The 16790-nt window shown below is 42.6% G+C and overlaps 1 protein-coding gene across 2 annotated transcripts in view; it reads left to right on the forward strand.

Annotated features, from left to right (window-relative positions):
• Window positions 1–15391, forward strand: part of kat6a (K(lysine) acetyltransferase 6A) — a 33875-nt gene extending 18484 nt beyond the window's left edge. For both annotated transcript variants that reach the window (XM_086169256.1, XM_086169257.1), the window contains 13 exons: window positions 1134–1215; window positions 1412–1526; window positions 1700–2016; window positions 3493–3605; window positions 4856–4971; window positions 5204–5345; window positions 6530–6691; window positions 7137–7230; window positions 7411–7642; window positions 8187–8385; window positions 8494–9246; window positions 9343–9598; window positions 9707–15391. In XM_086169256.1, the coding sequence (XP_086025382.1) occupies window positions 1134–1215; window positions 1412–1526; window positions 1700–2016; window positions 3493–3605; window positions 4856–4971; window positions 5204–5345; window positions 6530–6691; window positions 7137–7230; window positions 7411–7642; window positions 8187–8385; window positions 8494–9246; window positions 9343–9598; window positions 9707–13089 (5964 nt within the window). In that variant the 3' untranslated portion in view covers window positions 13090–15391. The remainder of the gene's footprint in view (window positions 1–1133; window positions 1216–1411; window positions 1527–1699; window positions 2017–3492; window positions 3606–4855; window positions 4972–5203; window positions 5346–6529; window positions 6692–7136; window positions 7231–7410; window positions 7643–8186; window positions 8386–8493; window positions 9247–9342; window positions 9599–9706) is intronic.
• The last annotated feature ends 1399 nt before the right edge of the window (window positions 15392–16790 follow it).

The raw sequence follows: 16790 nt of genomic DNA on the forward strand, positions 1-16790 counted from the left end.
TGGGATTTTACTGTTCAACACAAATTCAAATTAATAATGCCTTGTTAAACATGATTTCATTTTGTTTTTTTTCGGTCTCTGTTCAAATATTTGGAATTAACAAATTAAATTCCATTTTTTGTCTGCATTGTGATTAAAAATGCATCATTGTTGTGAGTGAAATCATTTCAGTAAGGTAACTAAAAATTATTATTATTATTTATTTTATTTCTTTTAATGAAAATGAGCCGGAATCATCTGAAATCCTAGATTTCTCTTCATAGGCACCTTCAAATGTCCTACCGAATCTATAACTGCCTCTATATTATCGCTTAACATGTATGTCATCAAAGTTCAGATACTCCTACTACATGCCAATCAACACGTTCCTGTATAAAACCCATCTCTGTAAAGGCAGAATGTACTACTTAGCTTTATTATTGCAGTTCATGTAAAAGAATAAGATGTTGTGTTCAAAATAATGCCATAGATGCATGGACTTTCAAGTCATTGAAAGGGGTCTTAAAAATCCTTGTTTTTACAGTTTTTGCTACCTAGACACCCCAACTTATATTTTCTCCTCAGAGGCACTACAGACCAATCACGATTTTGAAAAACCGGATCCAAATTGACATATTAAAAAGTGCTTTTTTTTTCTCTCCCTAGTATGGGTTAACTTTTTAACGAGAAAGTAGCAGCACAGATAACAACAGGACATTACTCACACATTATCGTATCATCACAAACCCGCTCTGCTGCTGTAAGTAAAATAGCAAAACATGGAATCCTGAGGGTGATGTCTAACCAGCATAAAGAGGCCGTGTGTGTGTGTGTGTGTGTGTGTGTGTGTGTGTGTGTGTGTGTGTGTGTGTGTGTGTGTGTGTGTGTGTGTGTTTGAAGCTTAAAAATATTGAATTACTTAACATATAGGCTGACATACTTTCTAAAGTAGAAAATCAAATATGGTAATCATCCTACTCATCATTAATACACACATCCTTTGTTGGCTATGGATATACTTATCCAGATTCTGTTTGGAAATGTGTAATGTGCAAATTACTCTAGATTTAACTGTCTGATCTTTGAGAGTATAAAAAATGCATTGCCCTTTTTAACCATCAGTACTTAAAGTATTTGTATGTGTGCTGTTTCAGGACAACATGTTATTCTGTGACTCCTGTGACCGGGGCTTCCACATGGAGTGCTGTGACCCTCCCCTCACGCGGATGCCCAAAGGTAAATCATCAGAACCTAAAATTATACATCTTCAACACACCCCTTGACAAATGCATTTGAAACACTGGGCTTTACATAAATTTCTATTTAACAATTAAAGATGCTAATTCATATCAATTTTGCATCTGTATATCAAATGAATCCCCAGAGCCTGCCAACGTATGTGTGAAGCTCTTGTGTTTTCTTTTTCTCTTAGGAATGTGGATTTGTCAAATCTGCCAACCCAGGAAAAAGGGAAAGAAGCTTTTACATGAAAAGGCAGCTCAAATCAAACGGCGCTACAATGCACCGCTGGGACGGCCCAAGAATAGGTAAAGAAATGCTTTAAGTTGGACTATTTCAGAGGCAAGCAGATAATGATGAATCAAATAAATGTTTCATTTGATGATTCATGGGACTCAGTATCTTCCCAGCTGATGGAAAGTGTTTCCATGGGCAGGGCTGTCCTGCCAAATCTTTATCACAACTCTTATCTCCTCTTCAGGCCAGGGCGGCCTTTCAAGAAGCTGGGTGGCCGAGCCAGGCGGAAGCGTTCAGCCTCTCCCAATTCTTCCTCAAGCTCATCCTGCGAAGGTTACCCTGGTGATGACCGGCTGCTTTTTTCAATGCGAGATGATGATGACCTGACACAGGGAAGCCTACGTTTCAACAACAAGACCAAGGGCTTAATCGATGCCCTTACCAAATTTTTCACGCCGTCACCCGAGGGCCGCAAGGCACGCCAAGAAGTAGTGGACTACTCACAGCAGTGCCGTATCAGAAAGAAATCCAGTCGAAAAGGAGATGGAGATGACAGGGCGGGTATGAAAAGCACTTTTATGCTTGTGCATACAACTCCCAAGTATTAAATACAGATTTAATCTAAGTGTAAAGATAAGTATCTTGATAAAGTTGTCAGTATCAAGACCAACCAGCAGATCAGTATTCCTTCAAAATGTTGAATATTTCAACATGTTAAAAGATATGTATTAGTTGTGCTATATGTATACTACAGTATACCAAATTAAACATCTAAACCATCTCATGGTACTTAATTAGTTTGTTTGAAAATCATTAACTTAATAGGAGGAAATATGCAAATGCCGCCATGTTTAAATTAAATATACTGTCATGTATTAAATTTTGTGGCTTATTTGGTTTTCAGAAGATAAGCCCTTTTATTTATTTTTGGTGACCAAAATTAAAATAGTGTGAAATTGACTTGGCAGTATCAGACCCAGAGAGTAGTTGTTTATGCTTCAGTTGAAAATTGATTTTGACTTGACGTGGCCATCTACAGTTCCTTTTTCAACATGAAGTAACTTCACAGTGTGAAGCGCTTCTCGACAGAGGAGAAAAAAATGCCGATATATATTTAGTACTTGAAGTTTCATTGGCACTTACTCTGAGTTTTTTCAATAAAACCTTCCTGAGAAGCCAAATTACTAAAAAGGATTGTTTCAACTACTGGATTAGTAGATTAACCAGAGTATTAATGGGTCTCCTGTATGAATATTCACAAGTCTCATAATTTGATTTTATTGCAATTGACCTGCCACCAGTTCAGATGCATAACGAATCCTGATGCATTTGTACATCATCACAAGCTCATCTCCCTGCAAAACTACACAAGACTTCTCTTTATTATCTTTATGAAATATAAAAAAGAAGCTCTTCAAGTGCTTTAAGAAAATTACATTACCACCAGTCACATCTTATCTGTATAGTATGAAAATGTTGCAGGTTCTCATCCAACTTGTGTGTTGGAATTTATTTGGTGACACATTAATCCTCGAACTGCATATAGATTTAGAAAGTACTTGGAAGCAGAAGCCAAAAGCTTTCTACATTTACTGACTGGTCCCTGCCAAGCTGCTGGGCATTTTCATTAAAAGTGACAGATGCAGAAATCAGACCTCAAACTGGGCTACACAAGTGTGATAAAGTAATAAATATGAGTGTCATTTCAAGTACAAAAAAATTCAAAACATACTGGGGATCTCAAATTTTTGAAAAGGACACCCCACACCTTTTAACATTCATCTAAACTCATTCAGCCATTGCATAAATAAAGCGTTGCAAATACTGCCTTCATCAAATATGATCTTAGCCACACTCTTCAGCGTGTTATAAACAGCTTTTTTTCAATTGTGGTAATTTTTTTAATGGTAGAATACATCTTGTAATTTTACCTCTTTGGATCGATAAAAGATTTACAATAAGGAATACAACACAACACAAAACAGCACATATTTTCCCCCCCGTTGCTCATTTTTTTTATTATGTTTCCATCCTCAGACAATCAGGAAGGCAGTGACTGGCGGGATGAGGACGACAGACTGCCTGGCCATGAGAACCTGACAGAAAAAGACATTGAGCTGTTCAGACACATACAGGAGCTTGCATTACAGGTACCCAGGCACCAAGCCAAAATACAGAACACAATTGGGATGGTGTCTTTAGTGAAGGGACAACAGAAAGAGAACAAGCTTCTATAATTAAGGAATGTCAACGTTAATGTAGGAACATTATAGAGACTGGACAGTCTGTAACTCACTTTCCAGGGCTGTGCCTGGTCAGTGTCATTATAAGCAGACATGACAGAGTTGAGCGAATGAGGCAGTGCCAAGCACATTAAGTCAATTTGGTAAGAACGGTGACTCGAGACTGCCGGTGCATGTTTTGAAATTTGTAAGGAATGCATATAGCCAGGTCCTCTTCTTTGCGCCACAATTGTATGCTGGTGCACATTTATGTCAGTCAGCAGAATAATGCAAAAAAATATTTGGCCAATTTATAGGGTATGGATATTGAGTCAAGGAAAGTCAAATAGTTTTTTATTTTGTACTCTTTTTTTTTTTTTTTTTTTTTTCCTCTTTTTTGCATTTTCCATTCAAGGTTAGAATAGTTCATTGATCTCATGGAAATCTTCAGGTTGGCCTACAGTAATATCCACTTAGGTGTATAAATTTGTGAAAGATCTGATAAAAAGAGAAGCAGGTTATTAACGTTTAAACACCTCCACACTGGATACCCCCCTACTTAAGTATTGCATTTTTCATCAAACAGAAGGAGCTGATTTAGATTGCTTCACATTTCTGATCCTCTTTTTACTGGTAATGGTTCTCGTATTGGGGCAGTTGCAGCTCGGTAGAGAGGGCATCCCTCCTACTCAAGGCTGGCAGTTTGACTCCCATCTCCTTCTGTCTGCATGCTGAAGGTGTCCTTGGGCAAGACACTGAACCCCAAGTTGATCTAAATGGCCTGGTTAGGTGTGTGTTTGTGTGTGTGGGGGGGGGCATTTGAAGCTCAAAAATATTGAATTACATGCAGTGTAAATTGTGTAAAAATCTAGTGTGAAAGAGACTATGTATGTTGACCATTTACCAATTAGGGATTCAAATTCGAGATTGGTCTATGAGTGTTTGACCATGAAGATATTTTAGTTACTCTTTAATAACAAAAGAGTGAAGATCATGAAGTGTTATGCTTTGATTTAATAGGTTAATTTAGTTGTGTTTTTGATATCCTTGGGTGCTGAAGTGTGATATTTTTCCCAGTTCAGATCTACCACATCCTTCATTTGTCAGCCTTTGCAAGACCTTGCTGTATTCCTTATTTACTTCATTAAGCTTTGACTCTCTTTCGTTCCATAAAACAGAAAGTTGGGGTGACGGGGCCACCAGACCCTCAGATGCGCTGTCCATCAGTCATTGAATTTGGAAAGTTTGAAATCCAGACATGGTACTCCTCTCCCTACCCACAAGAGTACAGCAGGTAACCAAAATAATGAAAGGCATTTTCATGAAATCTTCATAAACTTTTGACATTGATGGGCGATCTTCACTATGTAACTTTAATCAAGGTAATTTAATGTCATTGGTTCAAAATTAAAGCTGAAGATTTAAAATTATGTGTGGACCAGGGAAGGTCCTATTGAATGCTGGGCAAATCAAGATAGCTTTGCAAAATTTCCAGCTCTACAATCTCTATCTCTGGCTTTCTTCAGATTACCCAAGCTCTACCTGTGTGAGTTCTGTCTGCGCTACATGAAGAGTCGCAGCATCCTTTACCAGCACATGAAGAAGTGCAACTGGTTTCACCCCCCTGCCAACGAGATCTACAGGAAGGATGATGTCTCTGTTTTCGAGGTAAATCCGACAATTAAGCACACCTGAATATAAGCTGCACCCACTAAATTAGAAAATTAAAAAAAAAATGTACCTATATAGGCTGCACTTTTCTAAACTGCAATTTTTTTTTACAAAGAAAAATGCTACACAGAAAGTGTTTTTTTTTTGTTTTTTTTTTTAATTTTTAATCAAATACTTACAGTAAATGCTTTTTTCTGAACAGTCCCTGTAACACTTCTGGTTAAGAAAAATTAAATATTCAGTAGTATACCAGGTAAAGTTGCTGATTGCTATCTCCATCTTTATCCTGCGCACTAAAATCACAAAATCAGAATTAAACAGAATTAACACAATTCCTTGTCTATCTCTCGTTGTCGCTCTTTATGTTCCTTATGTAAGCCACAAATGTGTGTTCTGTGGTGTTCTGTGTGTAATTTCATTGATCTGATGTGACTGTGACAAGGCTAAATATTTAGGCGGGATGAAGCTCATTAGCCCATAAAAATCCATAAATTAGCTGCATCATTGTTTAAGTTGCAGTGTTCAAAGCATGTGAAAAAGTAGCAGCTAATAGTAAGGAAATTACAGTATTTGCTACGGAAAGATTGCTCTAATTATAGAAAAAGAAACAGAGACATTCTGATGATACATTCTAAACCTGATATGGTTCTCAGTTTGCCATTATTTATACTCATAAATTATTCAAGATTAAAACATTGGTACTGCTAGAGGAAACTGTTATGGCAGGAAAGGATGTTGGTATCAACAGAAAAATTAAGGATGATTACTTTAAACTTTTTAACACTTTTAAATAGATCTGGTAGCAAAATATATTATTAGTTGAGTGGAGCAGTTGTCCGCAATCAACTGCCACTGTGGCTTCAGCTTCAGAGCCCTGCAGTCCATCCTCAGTCAGGGAAGTGTTATCATTAGTGAGGGGCCGGCCTGAACCACCTCTTTCCTAGTCTTTTTTTCTTTCCTGCACCTCCATCTGTCACTTGAGGTCTCTGGAGAGTTATCCGAGATCATTGCTGGACTCTAACTTATACTCCATTCAATTAAACCATGCTCCACTGCTTCTAACACCAGCTGAGAGACTTCCCTTATCACCTATTTTTCCTTTAAGTGAACAGCCATGAATTAGGGCGTTTGCTATCAAGTTGTTGCACTGATTTCCTTTTTTTCTCTTATCCTTCCAAAAGGTTGACGGGAACGTGAGCACAATCTACTGTCAGAACTTGTGCCTGCTGGCCAAGCTTTTCCTAGACCACAAGACTCTCTACTATGATGTGGAGCCATTCCTTTTTTACGTCCTGACCCAGAATGACAGCAAAGGATGTCATCTTGTCGGCTACTTTTCCAAGGTATGGCCATAGGTGCATTCTCAGCTTTGTATTTATTTTTTCTTTGTATTTCTCGAGGATGTTTAAACATCTTGCGCCACCATTTGACAATTGTGTTAAGTGTGATTTGTTGGTTTGTAATGAAACCCCATCTAGAAACACCTGAAACATCTCTTCATAAATGTCTAATCAGTTGAAAACAGTTTTATTAGAATTATCTCATGCTTGTGAATTCCAGCAAGTCTGCTGTTGCTGTTTTATTGTGGCCCAGATAAAACTTCTTCACTTGAGCACAATTACAGTTGCAGGTGCTTCCATTCAAGTACTCTCATGCTGTCAGTGCATTTAGTGAGTGGATGCATTGCCATAATCTCCTGGCTGCCCCCCCCCCGACCCCTGAGCTGGTCCACGATATAGCTTTGTTGTTTTGTAATTGAAGAATTAATGTCTTTGTGTCCTTTTTCAGGAGAAGCACTGCCAACAGAAATACAATGTGTCATGCATCATGATTCTTCCGCAGTACCAGCGCAAGGGTTATGGGCGCTTCCTTATTGACTTCAGTAAGAACCTTATCCTTGAACAACAATACAAGTGTATACAAGATGCACAGTGACAGTGTAGCTATTTGGAATGACTGTACATCTACAGTCTCTCTTAAAGAAAGAAAATCATATAATTCCAAGATAAGTTATTTATATTTTAGTAGAGCTCATTTTATCTGTACCTTCTCCTTCCTACAGGCTACCTGTTATCCAAACGTGAGGGCCAGCCAGGCTCGCCAGAGAAGCCTCTCTCAGACTTGGGCCGACTGTCCTACATGGCCTACTGGCGCAGTGAAGTGCTAGAATGTCTCCATGAGGTCCGTGACCGACAGATCACCATCAGACAACTTAGCAAACTTACTGGGATTTGCCCGCAAGACATCACCACCACATTGCACAGCCTCAACATGCTGGAGCAGCGTGGAGACAGGTAAGATAACTGATACCATAGACACACAATCTGAGAGAATGGGAGCGAGAGAGAGAGTGAGAGAGCGAGCAAGAGAGAGACAGAGAGAGAGAGAGAGATGTGACAGATGCTAATGAATCACACTTTTCTCTGCACTGTAGGACATCTTCAGATTCTCTGTCCAACAATATGTCAATAGTCTCTGTACTCCCTGCTGATAGTAAATGTAACCGTGTAACCATTTTCCAAAAGAAATGGCCAGTGACGACATTAAAGTAGACTGGACACATAGTATCACGACCCTATTCTACTGTAACGTAATATCATGAGTAATATCATAAGTGTTGACACAATGGCACTGATTGAAAGAGCCTTTCAAATATCAAATTCAACTGCAGCACCAGTGTGAATACAAGCTTGGATCTGCTTAAAACTAGTTTTTCTGCTCCCAATTAAGAAATAATAAGGGGAAATAGCAGAACTTCAAGGCTACCTGAATGCAGTGTTGTAATGCTGATTTTTTTTTTTTTTTTAATCTTTTCCCATTATGCCTCCTTTTTTTCAGGATGGTCCTTGTGAGAAGGGAGAAGTTGGTGGCTAATCATATGGCCCGTCTTAAGGCCCGACCACGATTGCTGGAGGTGGACCCAGAGTGTCTCCGCTGGACTCCTGTCATCGTCACCAACACAGTAGTCTCTGACGCGGATGGAGATGATGATAATGAAGAAGAGGATGAAGAACCAGTTGAAGAAGACCACAAGGAGGTAAATGAGTAAAATTGCTTTCACTGATCCGAAATGACAGAATGTCTCATATGTGCATTTAGTTTGAAAGAGTCATTTATTCACATTATTTCAATTGTTTGGAAATAGATCAAACCCAGTCACAAGGGCCAACCAATGTCTTGGCACATGCATCATGGAAAGAAAAGAGAGGACGATGAAGAGGAGGAGGAGGATGATGACGATGATGATGATGATGATGATGATGGAGATGAAGTGGAGAGAAAAGGCTTTCTGGGGTTTCCCATTAGTCAAAGCTCCCCAACATCCCCGCCAATCCGTATTCCACCTATCTCCGAACCACCACGGCAACCTCCCTCGACAAATGGAGAACGCAGAACCCGGGGGCGTCCACCCAAAAACTGGCCTTGGGGAAAGGTGAAGGACAGCCAGAGACTTGGACGGACATCTAAGATCCACCAAATGGAGGATGAAGACGACGAGGATGAAGAGGGGACAGAGGGAGGAAAAGCGTCAGGTTCGGGCAGCAGCCCTCCCTCCCTTTTCTGCTTGGAGAGACAAGCAGAATCCACAGGATTTCACACATTGGACATGGTTACACACCCCTCCATAACTCCCACTCGAAGAGGTCGCCCTCCAAGAAAAAAGAGAGGTCCCAAGCCCAGACGATTAGAAGGGCCTGGAGAGGGGCTTGCCCAGCTACCCGGGGTTTCCCGGTTGAGTGATGCTCCACCAATCAGGAAGAGCTGTTTCAGCGAAAGCAGTGAAGAGGAAGAGGACGATGACGACGACGATGATGACGACGATGATGATGATGATGAAGATGGGAGGGAGTGCTCGCCACCAATCCTTACAAAGCCTGCCATGGGTCTCAAATGCAAGGTAAGAAAAAATAAAATATTCATAAAAGTGGAAAGTTCCAGAACATGAAATGAAATCAAAGGAACCTTATTTTAATTTCTGCATTTGCATATATAGAAGCCATGGAGGAAGCGCAGAGTACGTCAACGTGTTCACAGCAGTGTGGTAACAGAGACCATTTCCGAGACTACAGAGGTTTTAGACGAGGCTTTTGTCGACTCTGACTCTGAGAGACCCATGCCCAGACTAGAGGAGGAGACGCGGCTGAGCCATTCTCTGCGCCGCTACCCTCCATCCCGTTCGACTCTTAGGTTGTCAGACCCCGTTGCCAAAAGAGGCCGGCCTTCCAATGATACAGATTCAGATGAAGACGGTGGGTAAAAAAAAAAAAAAAAATTGGTGGCAAACTTTGCAGTGTTTGATGACGCGCATATATGTCGAGAGCTTCGTTCTAATACATGTATCAACCTTTCCTCCCCAGAGTTAACTCCTCTACTGAAGCCTGTGGCTAAATTGCCAGCAGGTCCTCCAGAGACTCTAGCCACCAACCCTGAGGTCCCTGTCAAAAAGAAGAAAGGCTGGCCCAAAGGAAAGAGTCGTAAACCACTTCACTGGAAAAAGCGCGGGCCTGGAAGACCGCCTGGTAGTGGACCGAGCCCTCGAGCGACTGCAGACAACCAGACTCAGAACACAGATTCTCCACCCACAAAAATCAAGATGAAACCAGGCCGCAAGCCTCGGAGCTGGTACCTGCAGCGGGCACAAGAGGAAGCAGAGAGGCAGGGACAGGAAAGGCAAAAGCTGCTGGAGCAGCTAGACAAAGATTCACAGTTGGTCTCACTAGAGGATCGAACCAGCAAACGAGTCTGTAGAACCAGTATGAACAACAAACAAAAAGACTCTGAAGAAGACGATTTTCTCCCCAAGCCAGTTGAGCAGAAGGCCCCAAGGAGGCGAGGGAGACCACCCAAGAACTCTAACCCCTGCCGGCAACCTCAGGCTGTTACAAAAGCACCTCCCACCTCTGAACCAGAGGAGGAAGATGAAGAAGAAGAGGAAGAGGAGGAGGAGGAGACAGAAAGAACCTGGGAGGAGGACAAACCAAGCCGTCCACTGTCCCGTCCCCTACTGTCCCCTTCGTCATCCTCCAACTCAGGGCCCAGGGCCTCACAGTTTCACCCTCAGGACACAGATATGGGTGACAGGGAAGAGGATGATGAAGAAGAGGAAAGGGAAGAAGAGGAATTTGTCAACCAGGGTAGTGGTAGCGCGACCATCAACAGAAGAGCAGCTACCACACCAGGCTCAGGATGCAGGCGGAGTGAGGACCACGATGCAGATGATGAAGGTGATGGACACTTAGAGGAAAAGAGCAACAGCAGCAGCAATAGCAGTAAGAAAAGAAAAAGTCACGAGTCTGAAGAGGAGGAGGAGGATGAAGATGAGGAGGAGGAGCCAGCCTCCCGTGCAGGTTCCCCACCTGTAAAGGAAGAACCCCAAGGCGGAGAAGCTTTTTTAGCCATGGAGAACAGCGTGGCCCGGGACTATGTCAGCAAACAGGAGGAGGAAGAAGAGGAGGAGGAGGCTGAGGAGGGAGTGCAGGAGTCAAAGTGCCGACCTCCCTCAGCTGACCCACAGCAGGAAGAGCGGCGCCGCAGAGAGCAGGAGGAATCTGCTGCGGCTGCCGCTGCAGTGGAAACAGTTACGGCCATGTCTGTTCCCCCTGAACCCATGGATCTCCAGCCTTTGCACACAGAGGACAAAGATGTTGCGCTACTAATGGAACCCCAGCACACACACACACACTCCCATCCGCATCAGCACTCTGACTTCAAAGAGGAACTGGGCCACCACAGCTCACAACACCACCATCATCACTCCAACGAGCTGGACCTGGAGACTGTCCAGGCAGTCCAGTCCCTGACACAAGGCGAAGCTCAGGATGAAGAGACTGAGTCTCACCCACACCACGGGGCATACCAAGATTGTGAGGAGACCTTGGCTGCATGCCGGACACTTCAGAGTTACAGCCACACGGGGGAGGCTGAAGAGGAGGCCTTAGCTTTAGTAGAGGAGTGTGGGGCCTCCCAGCACAGCGGCCCCCTCCCAAATCCCCCAATTCCCCCTTTGGCCAGTCAATCTGTGCGATCAGTGAACAGCCCAGGGTTGCCCTCTGCCATCATGGACACAACACCAGCAGTTCAGAGGGGTGGGACGCCTGGCCCGACTGGAGCAGGGGGAAGTAGTGGAGGTGCTGGAGGGGGCTACACACAGATCACCCCAGAGCATCCCAGTTCACTGTCTGCACCATCTCAGCAGAACATGGAGACTTCCCCGATGATGGATGTCCCATCTGTGTCAGATCACTCGCAGCAAGTGGTGGACAGTGGCTTCAGTGACCTTGGCAGTATAGAGAGCACTACAGAGAACTATGACAACCCTAGCAGCTATGATTCCACTATGGGTGGAGGAGGCAGCGGAACAGGGAATGGTGGAAATGGAGGGGGAATGTCAGCAACTGTGGTTGCTGGAGCATCTGCAGCTTCGTCGTCATCGGTCTCTTCATCTTCCAGCTCAGCCACCCCATCCTCATCGACTCAATCCAATAGCTGCTCGTTCGTGCCGGCGCCCAGCCTCACATCTTCAACAGGGAGTGGTGGGTCCCAGCTTGGGATGGGCAGCTGTAGCCTCATTCAACAAACTGGGCCTGGTCCGAACAGTGGTCCAGGTGCCAGTAATGTAGGTAATTCTGTCCCCCAGCCACCCCCTCCTCCACCTCCACCGTCCAATACCCCCAGCTGTGGCATTAAGTCTCCCCAGAGCTGTGGTGTGATAGAGAGGCCCCCGAGCACTAATCAGCAGCAGACCCAAAAAAAGGTTCAACAGCAGCCTCCCCAGCAGCAGCAACAGGTACCCAACTCTCAGCCTCCCCCTTCAGCCCCCCAGCAACCAGCACAGCAACAGCAGCAGCCCCTGTCACAGTGTAGTATGGGTAATGGCTTTGCCTCAACACCCATGATTATGGAGATTCCTGAGAGTGGAGGTGGAGGAGGAGGCCGGACCCTGTATGAGCGTATGGGTCAGGACTTTGGCACTGGCGGATACCCCCAGCCATCTGCAACTTTCAGCCTGGCCAAACTCCAGCAGCTCACGAACACCATCATGGACCCACACGCCATGCCCTACTCTCACTCTGCCTCAGTCACCTCCTATGCTACCAGTGTTTCTCTCTCCAACCCTGGGCTGGCCCCTTCTCCCCACACTCCCCTACCCCAGGGCCAACCCACTATGACCCCTCCTCCAAACCTTAGTTCTGGTTCCATGAACCTGGGTTCCCTGCAGCTGCAATGCAACATGCCCACCACCAACATTGGTTTGGGCCCCCCGCCACACACGCAACGTCTGCAGGGCCAAATGGCGACAGTCAAAGGCCATATATCCATTCGCTCCAAAGCAACACAGCAGCTGGCTCCTGCCCCTCACCAGCAGCAACTCTATGGCCGCAGCACAGGGGCTGTGGCCATGCAGGGCACACCTCGCACCTTGGCCGTTCAGCGCGGTATGATGCCAAACCTCATGCCTACACCGGCACCATACAATTCCATGAACATGCCACCTCTCAATGCTATGTCAGCCAGCTACAGAATGCCCCAACCAATGATGAACAGTGGTTACCATGGCAACCCCCCTTACATGAATCAGCCAGCTCAGTACCCGATGCAGATGCAGATGGGCATGATGGGAGGGCAGGGTTATCCACAGCAGCCTATGCAACCTAATCACCATGGCAACATGATGTACACTGGGCCCTCCCATCACAGCTATGCTGGTGTTCCAAAACAGTCTCCATACATGAGCAGATGAGCAGCAGTGAACTCAAAAACGAGACATGGGTCCAGAGCTGATACTGGCTGTGTTCAAAATCTCCATTACTCCTATCGTCACTCTTGAGTGCTACTGAAGGCACTGCAGAGTGGAGGTGAATGGAGACAGAGTGGTTCTTTGGGTTTCCTGTTTATCTATGTGATCATTTTGTCCATTTTTTATATTTGGGCTCATTTTCCCTCCCCGCTGGAGGCAATTCAGTAGGATTCGGGGTTGGGGTGTGTACATGGACCTTGGCCATGAGGTACAGCTCCAGGCCAGGCCTACACAGTCTGCTCTATATGGGCCCAAAAGTCTCCTCTTCCTCTTGATGTGCGGGAGGAGAGCTGGGGGATGACAAGAATGACAAGGAAGATCCACAGGAGTACCTTGCTTTGTCAGACTGTACTGAAAAAACAATGGTTAACTGATACTATTCAACCATGCACACAATCTTTTTAATTGACATAGGAAGCCTTACCTTAAATAAGTGACAATGAAACATTGTAAACGGACTCTTGTTTTGTTTTGTTAAACATCATGTTTAAACTTATTTTTGTTGTTTTTGTTGATCATTTTCAAATAACTGTGTGCAGTCCGACCGACCTCTCATATGCTTTGGTCTTTATATGTGTGGCATTCTGAAATGTTGACACAACCTCTAGTTTACTCCAAACTATCCTAACATCCCTGCGGCCACTTGACCGAACAGCTTTTTGCTTGGTTCCAGAAAAGCAAAGGAGCAGGGCCTCCTACGTTTGAGGTGTTGAGCCATTTCCAATGTCTCTGTCTTCCCAGATGGACGGTGTCATACCAAAAACCCAGCAAAGACACAGAGCAGACAAGTGTGTTACAGTCTTCTTATTTCATGTCCATAAATTCAATGAGTAGCATTATTTTTCCAGTTTTCCGACACTTAAGTATAAGTATAGATGTAAATACTCTGGTACTTCCCAATGTCCAGCAGCACTCAGACACACAGACACTCATTGGCTAGCTGTTGCCAACTGGTGGCTAGACCTGGAAACTACAACATTCAGCTCTTCTTGTCCACACTCCACTGACAGTGTATCATGTCAGCCTTTTTTAAGCGTTTTACAAAATGCAGAACAAACAGTGGGATTTCCATTTAGCTGCTTTAAGGAAAGTCAGTGAATTAACTGATCTCCTCTCCTTAAGTGTTATAGCCCGAGGAGTCTGCTTATGAGCTGTGTATTCTGTTTAATTGTTTTTTTTTATTATTATTATTTCTGCTAACATCCTGCATTGGTTAGAAATACGGTAGTAGACAGTTAGCCTTTGTAAAAAGGTGCACCTGAATGCCTGGTGTAGTGCATGTTTCGCCCCCCCGCCTCCCCACAGGGGCGCACACATTTGAAAGCAGGGTCGAAGGTGAGTACGTGTTTGGTTATGGCGTTCAAGCCACAGAGGTGAAGCAGCTCGCCTTGTTGCTCCATGTACCCGTATTCAAAGTCAAAAGAGGAGTTTTCATTTTCCTACAGACCTGACATTGCATACTTTATTTGTGTGTATTGTTCTGTTCTGAACCCATTATTTTTGTTTTGTTTCTTTCTGAATTTTATCAGACTGGGCAGCTTTCTTTTATGACACGAGCTGACTCTTTTTGACTTTAGAAAACCTATTGTAGAGAAAATGTTTTTCTATAATATAAAAGGAAATTCTGACATTGATATTGGTACTGTCATTTTTTTCCACTTCTGTTTCAGGAAAAAAAGAACAATACATATTTTTTAGCTCGCCTCTTGGATAATAATTAATAAGAAATTCAAAATTTAAAAAAATTACCACTCACTTTTAGTGACTTTAAGATGCCTTTAACCTCTTCATTCCATCTCATCTCTAGAGTTTTTCTATCTTTGTGTAGTATATTAATGCTATTTTAAACAGAAAGACTACAAATATCTAAAGGTCACCTGGCATTCTTTTTTTCTTTTTCTTTTTTTTTTTAAGTTTTTTTTTTTACTTGTGTGTGTATAGGATGACTTCCTTACATTTAAGAGGCATGTAAAAATGAGCTCAGTATATTTCTGTCTGTTTATATCGCTTCCCTTTTTGTATCCTTTGTAATTGTACATGTTGCGTTGTATGCTAAGAGAGAGCGCAAAATAAATAGCGTGACAGCTGGGCACACAGTGAAGGTTGATATGCGCTCAGCAGCCTCGACTCAACTCTGTCCCTGTATGTATTTCCATTTATTGTCCCCCCCCCCCTTTCTTAGCAAGTACTTTCAAAGAACTCTGTACATTTTAACATAAAATGAAAATAAATTATGTTGAGCCATTCATGTTTCTCTTGAGCTTTTTAAAGGTGTGACTACATACTCAGTATTTTGTGTCAACATTTGCCAATTTAAAATAACATTACACGTGTAGTGTATTTATAAGATGGAGGCAGTGGACACCAGCATGTAAGGGGAACCAAAGGATAAAGCAATTTTGAAAATGGAGAGCATTTGAATTAGAGCTGAATCCTTGGAAAATTGAAATCCAGAACCACAAAAAAATCTGCTTTATTTCCTGTTTTCAAAAACAAAGGTAAGACAAAATAGTCTCTGCAGGAACCAAATATTCAATAATAACCCATAATAAATCCATCAAATGTTATTTTATGTGTTTCAAGCTGTTCCAAAGCGGTGAAATATTATTTTAAATATTTGTCCAAATTTTTGTGCAGTATGCCAGTATCAGAGGTCAGTCTGGATTTTATAATTATTGTATTGGCGCAGTTCACACCACAAGGAAAAGATGGATTTCCAAAGGTAATACTAATCATGTAAAAAACATTTTTACTAAACTTTGTGCATTTCCATCTCGCTCTCAGCATTTTCTGTTTCCAGAACAAAAAAATACATAAACATTATTAAATCTGCAGCTGGGGATGGGATGGCGTCGCAACACGTTGACATTACCTTTATTCTAATATTCAGATTTGTCTATCCCACTGAATGGATGTAAAGATGCTGGTGCTGCATTGATTACTAATGTCCACTAGATGTCTCCGTTTGGGGCTATGAACACGCCTTGTGTAAAAAGACCAGCATGGACAATTACCTGAGGATCTGATGAATCACAATAGACAAGGTCACGAACGTGATGGGTGCCAATTGCACTTAAAGGGAAGAGGAAAATTTGAAAACTCAGTTTTGAAGAATTTCTTCACGACAGTGAATACAACCAATTGGGAAATGTGTGAAATGCCAAGAGTTTGTTTTTGGTTTATAAAAACGCATCTCATGATTCTGGTAGCAGGGTTGACACATACAATCGTGAAGTTCATATCCCACAGAGAGACTGAAGCAGACAAATTATATAATTCATCATTTGTTTATATATTTATCCATTCATTCATCTTACCTGTACAGCACTTTGATGACCACTTTGCTGAGTGTAATTAAAGCCTGTCATGTTATATTTATTATTTAAATGCAGAGCGATTTGGTACCATTAATATAGACTTTACTCTTAATGTTCACACATATACAACTTTAATGCTGCTACCCCATGTGTCCCCCAATTGCTCTTCGGGGACAAATTGTTTTTTTCTGCCTTTCTATATATATGCTCTATTCTTATATCATTCTATTCTTCTTTAATATCATATATTATTCTCTTTTTTTATTTATTTTTATTTTCTTATATTATTCTATTCTTTTCATATATCATATATTATTCTCTTTTTTT

The sequence above is a fragment of the Fistularia commersonii genome, chromosome 22, assembly GCF_037954325.1.
Source record: "Fistularia commersonii isolate RoL2024-O1a breed Wild chromosome 22, RoL_Fcom_v1.0, whole genome shotgun sequence".
Classification (NCBI taxonomy): Eukaryota; Metazoa; Chordata; class Actinopteri; order Syngnathiformes; family Fistulariidae; genus Fistularia; species Fistularia commersonii.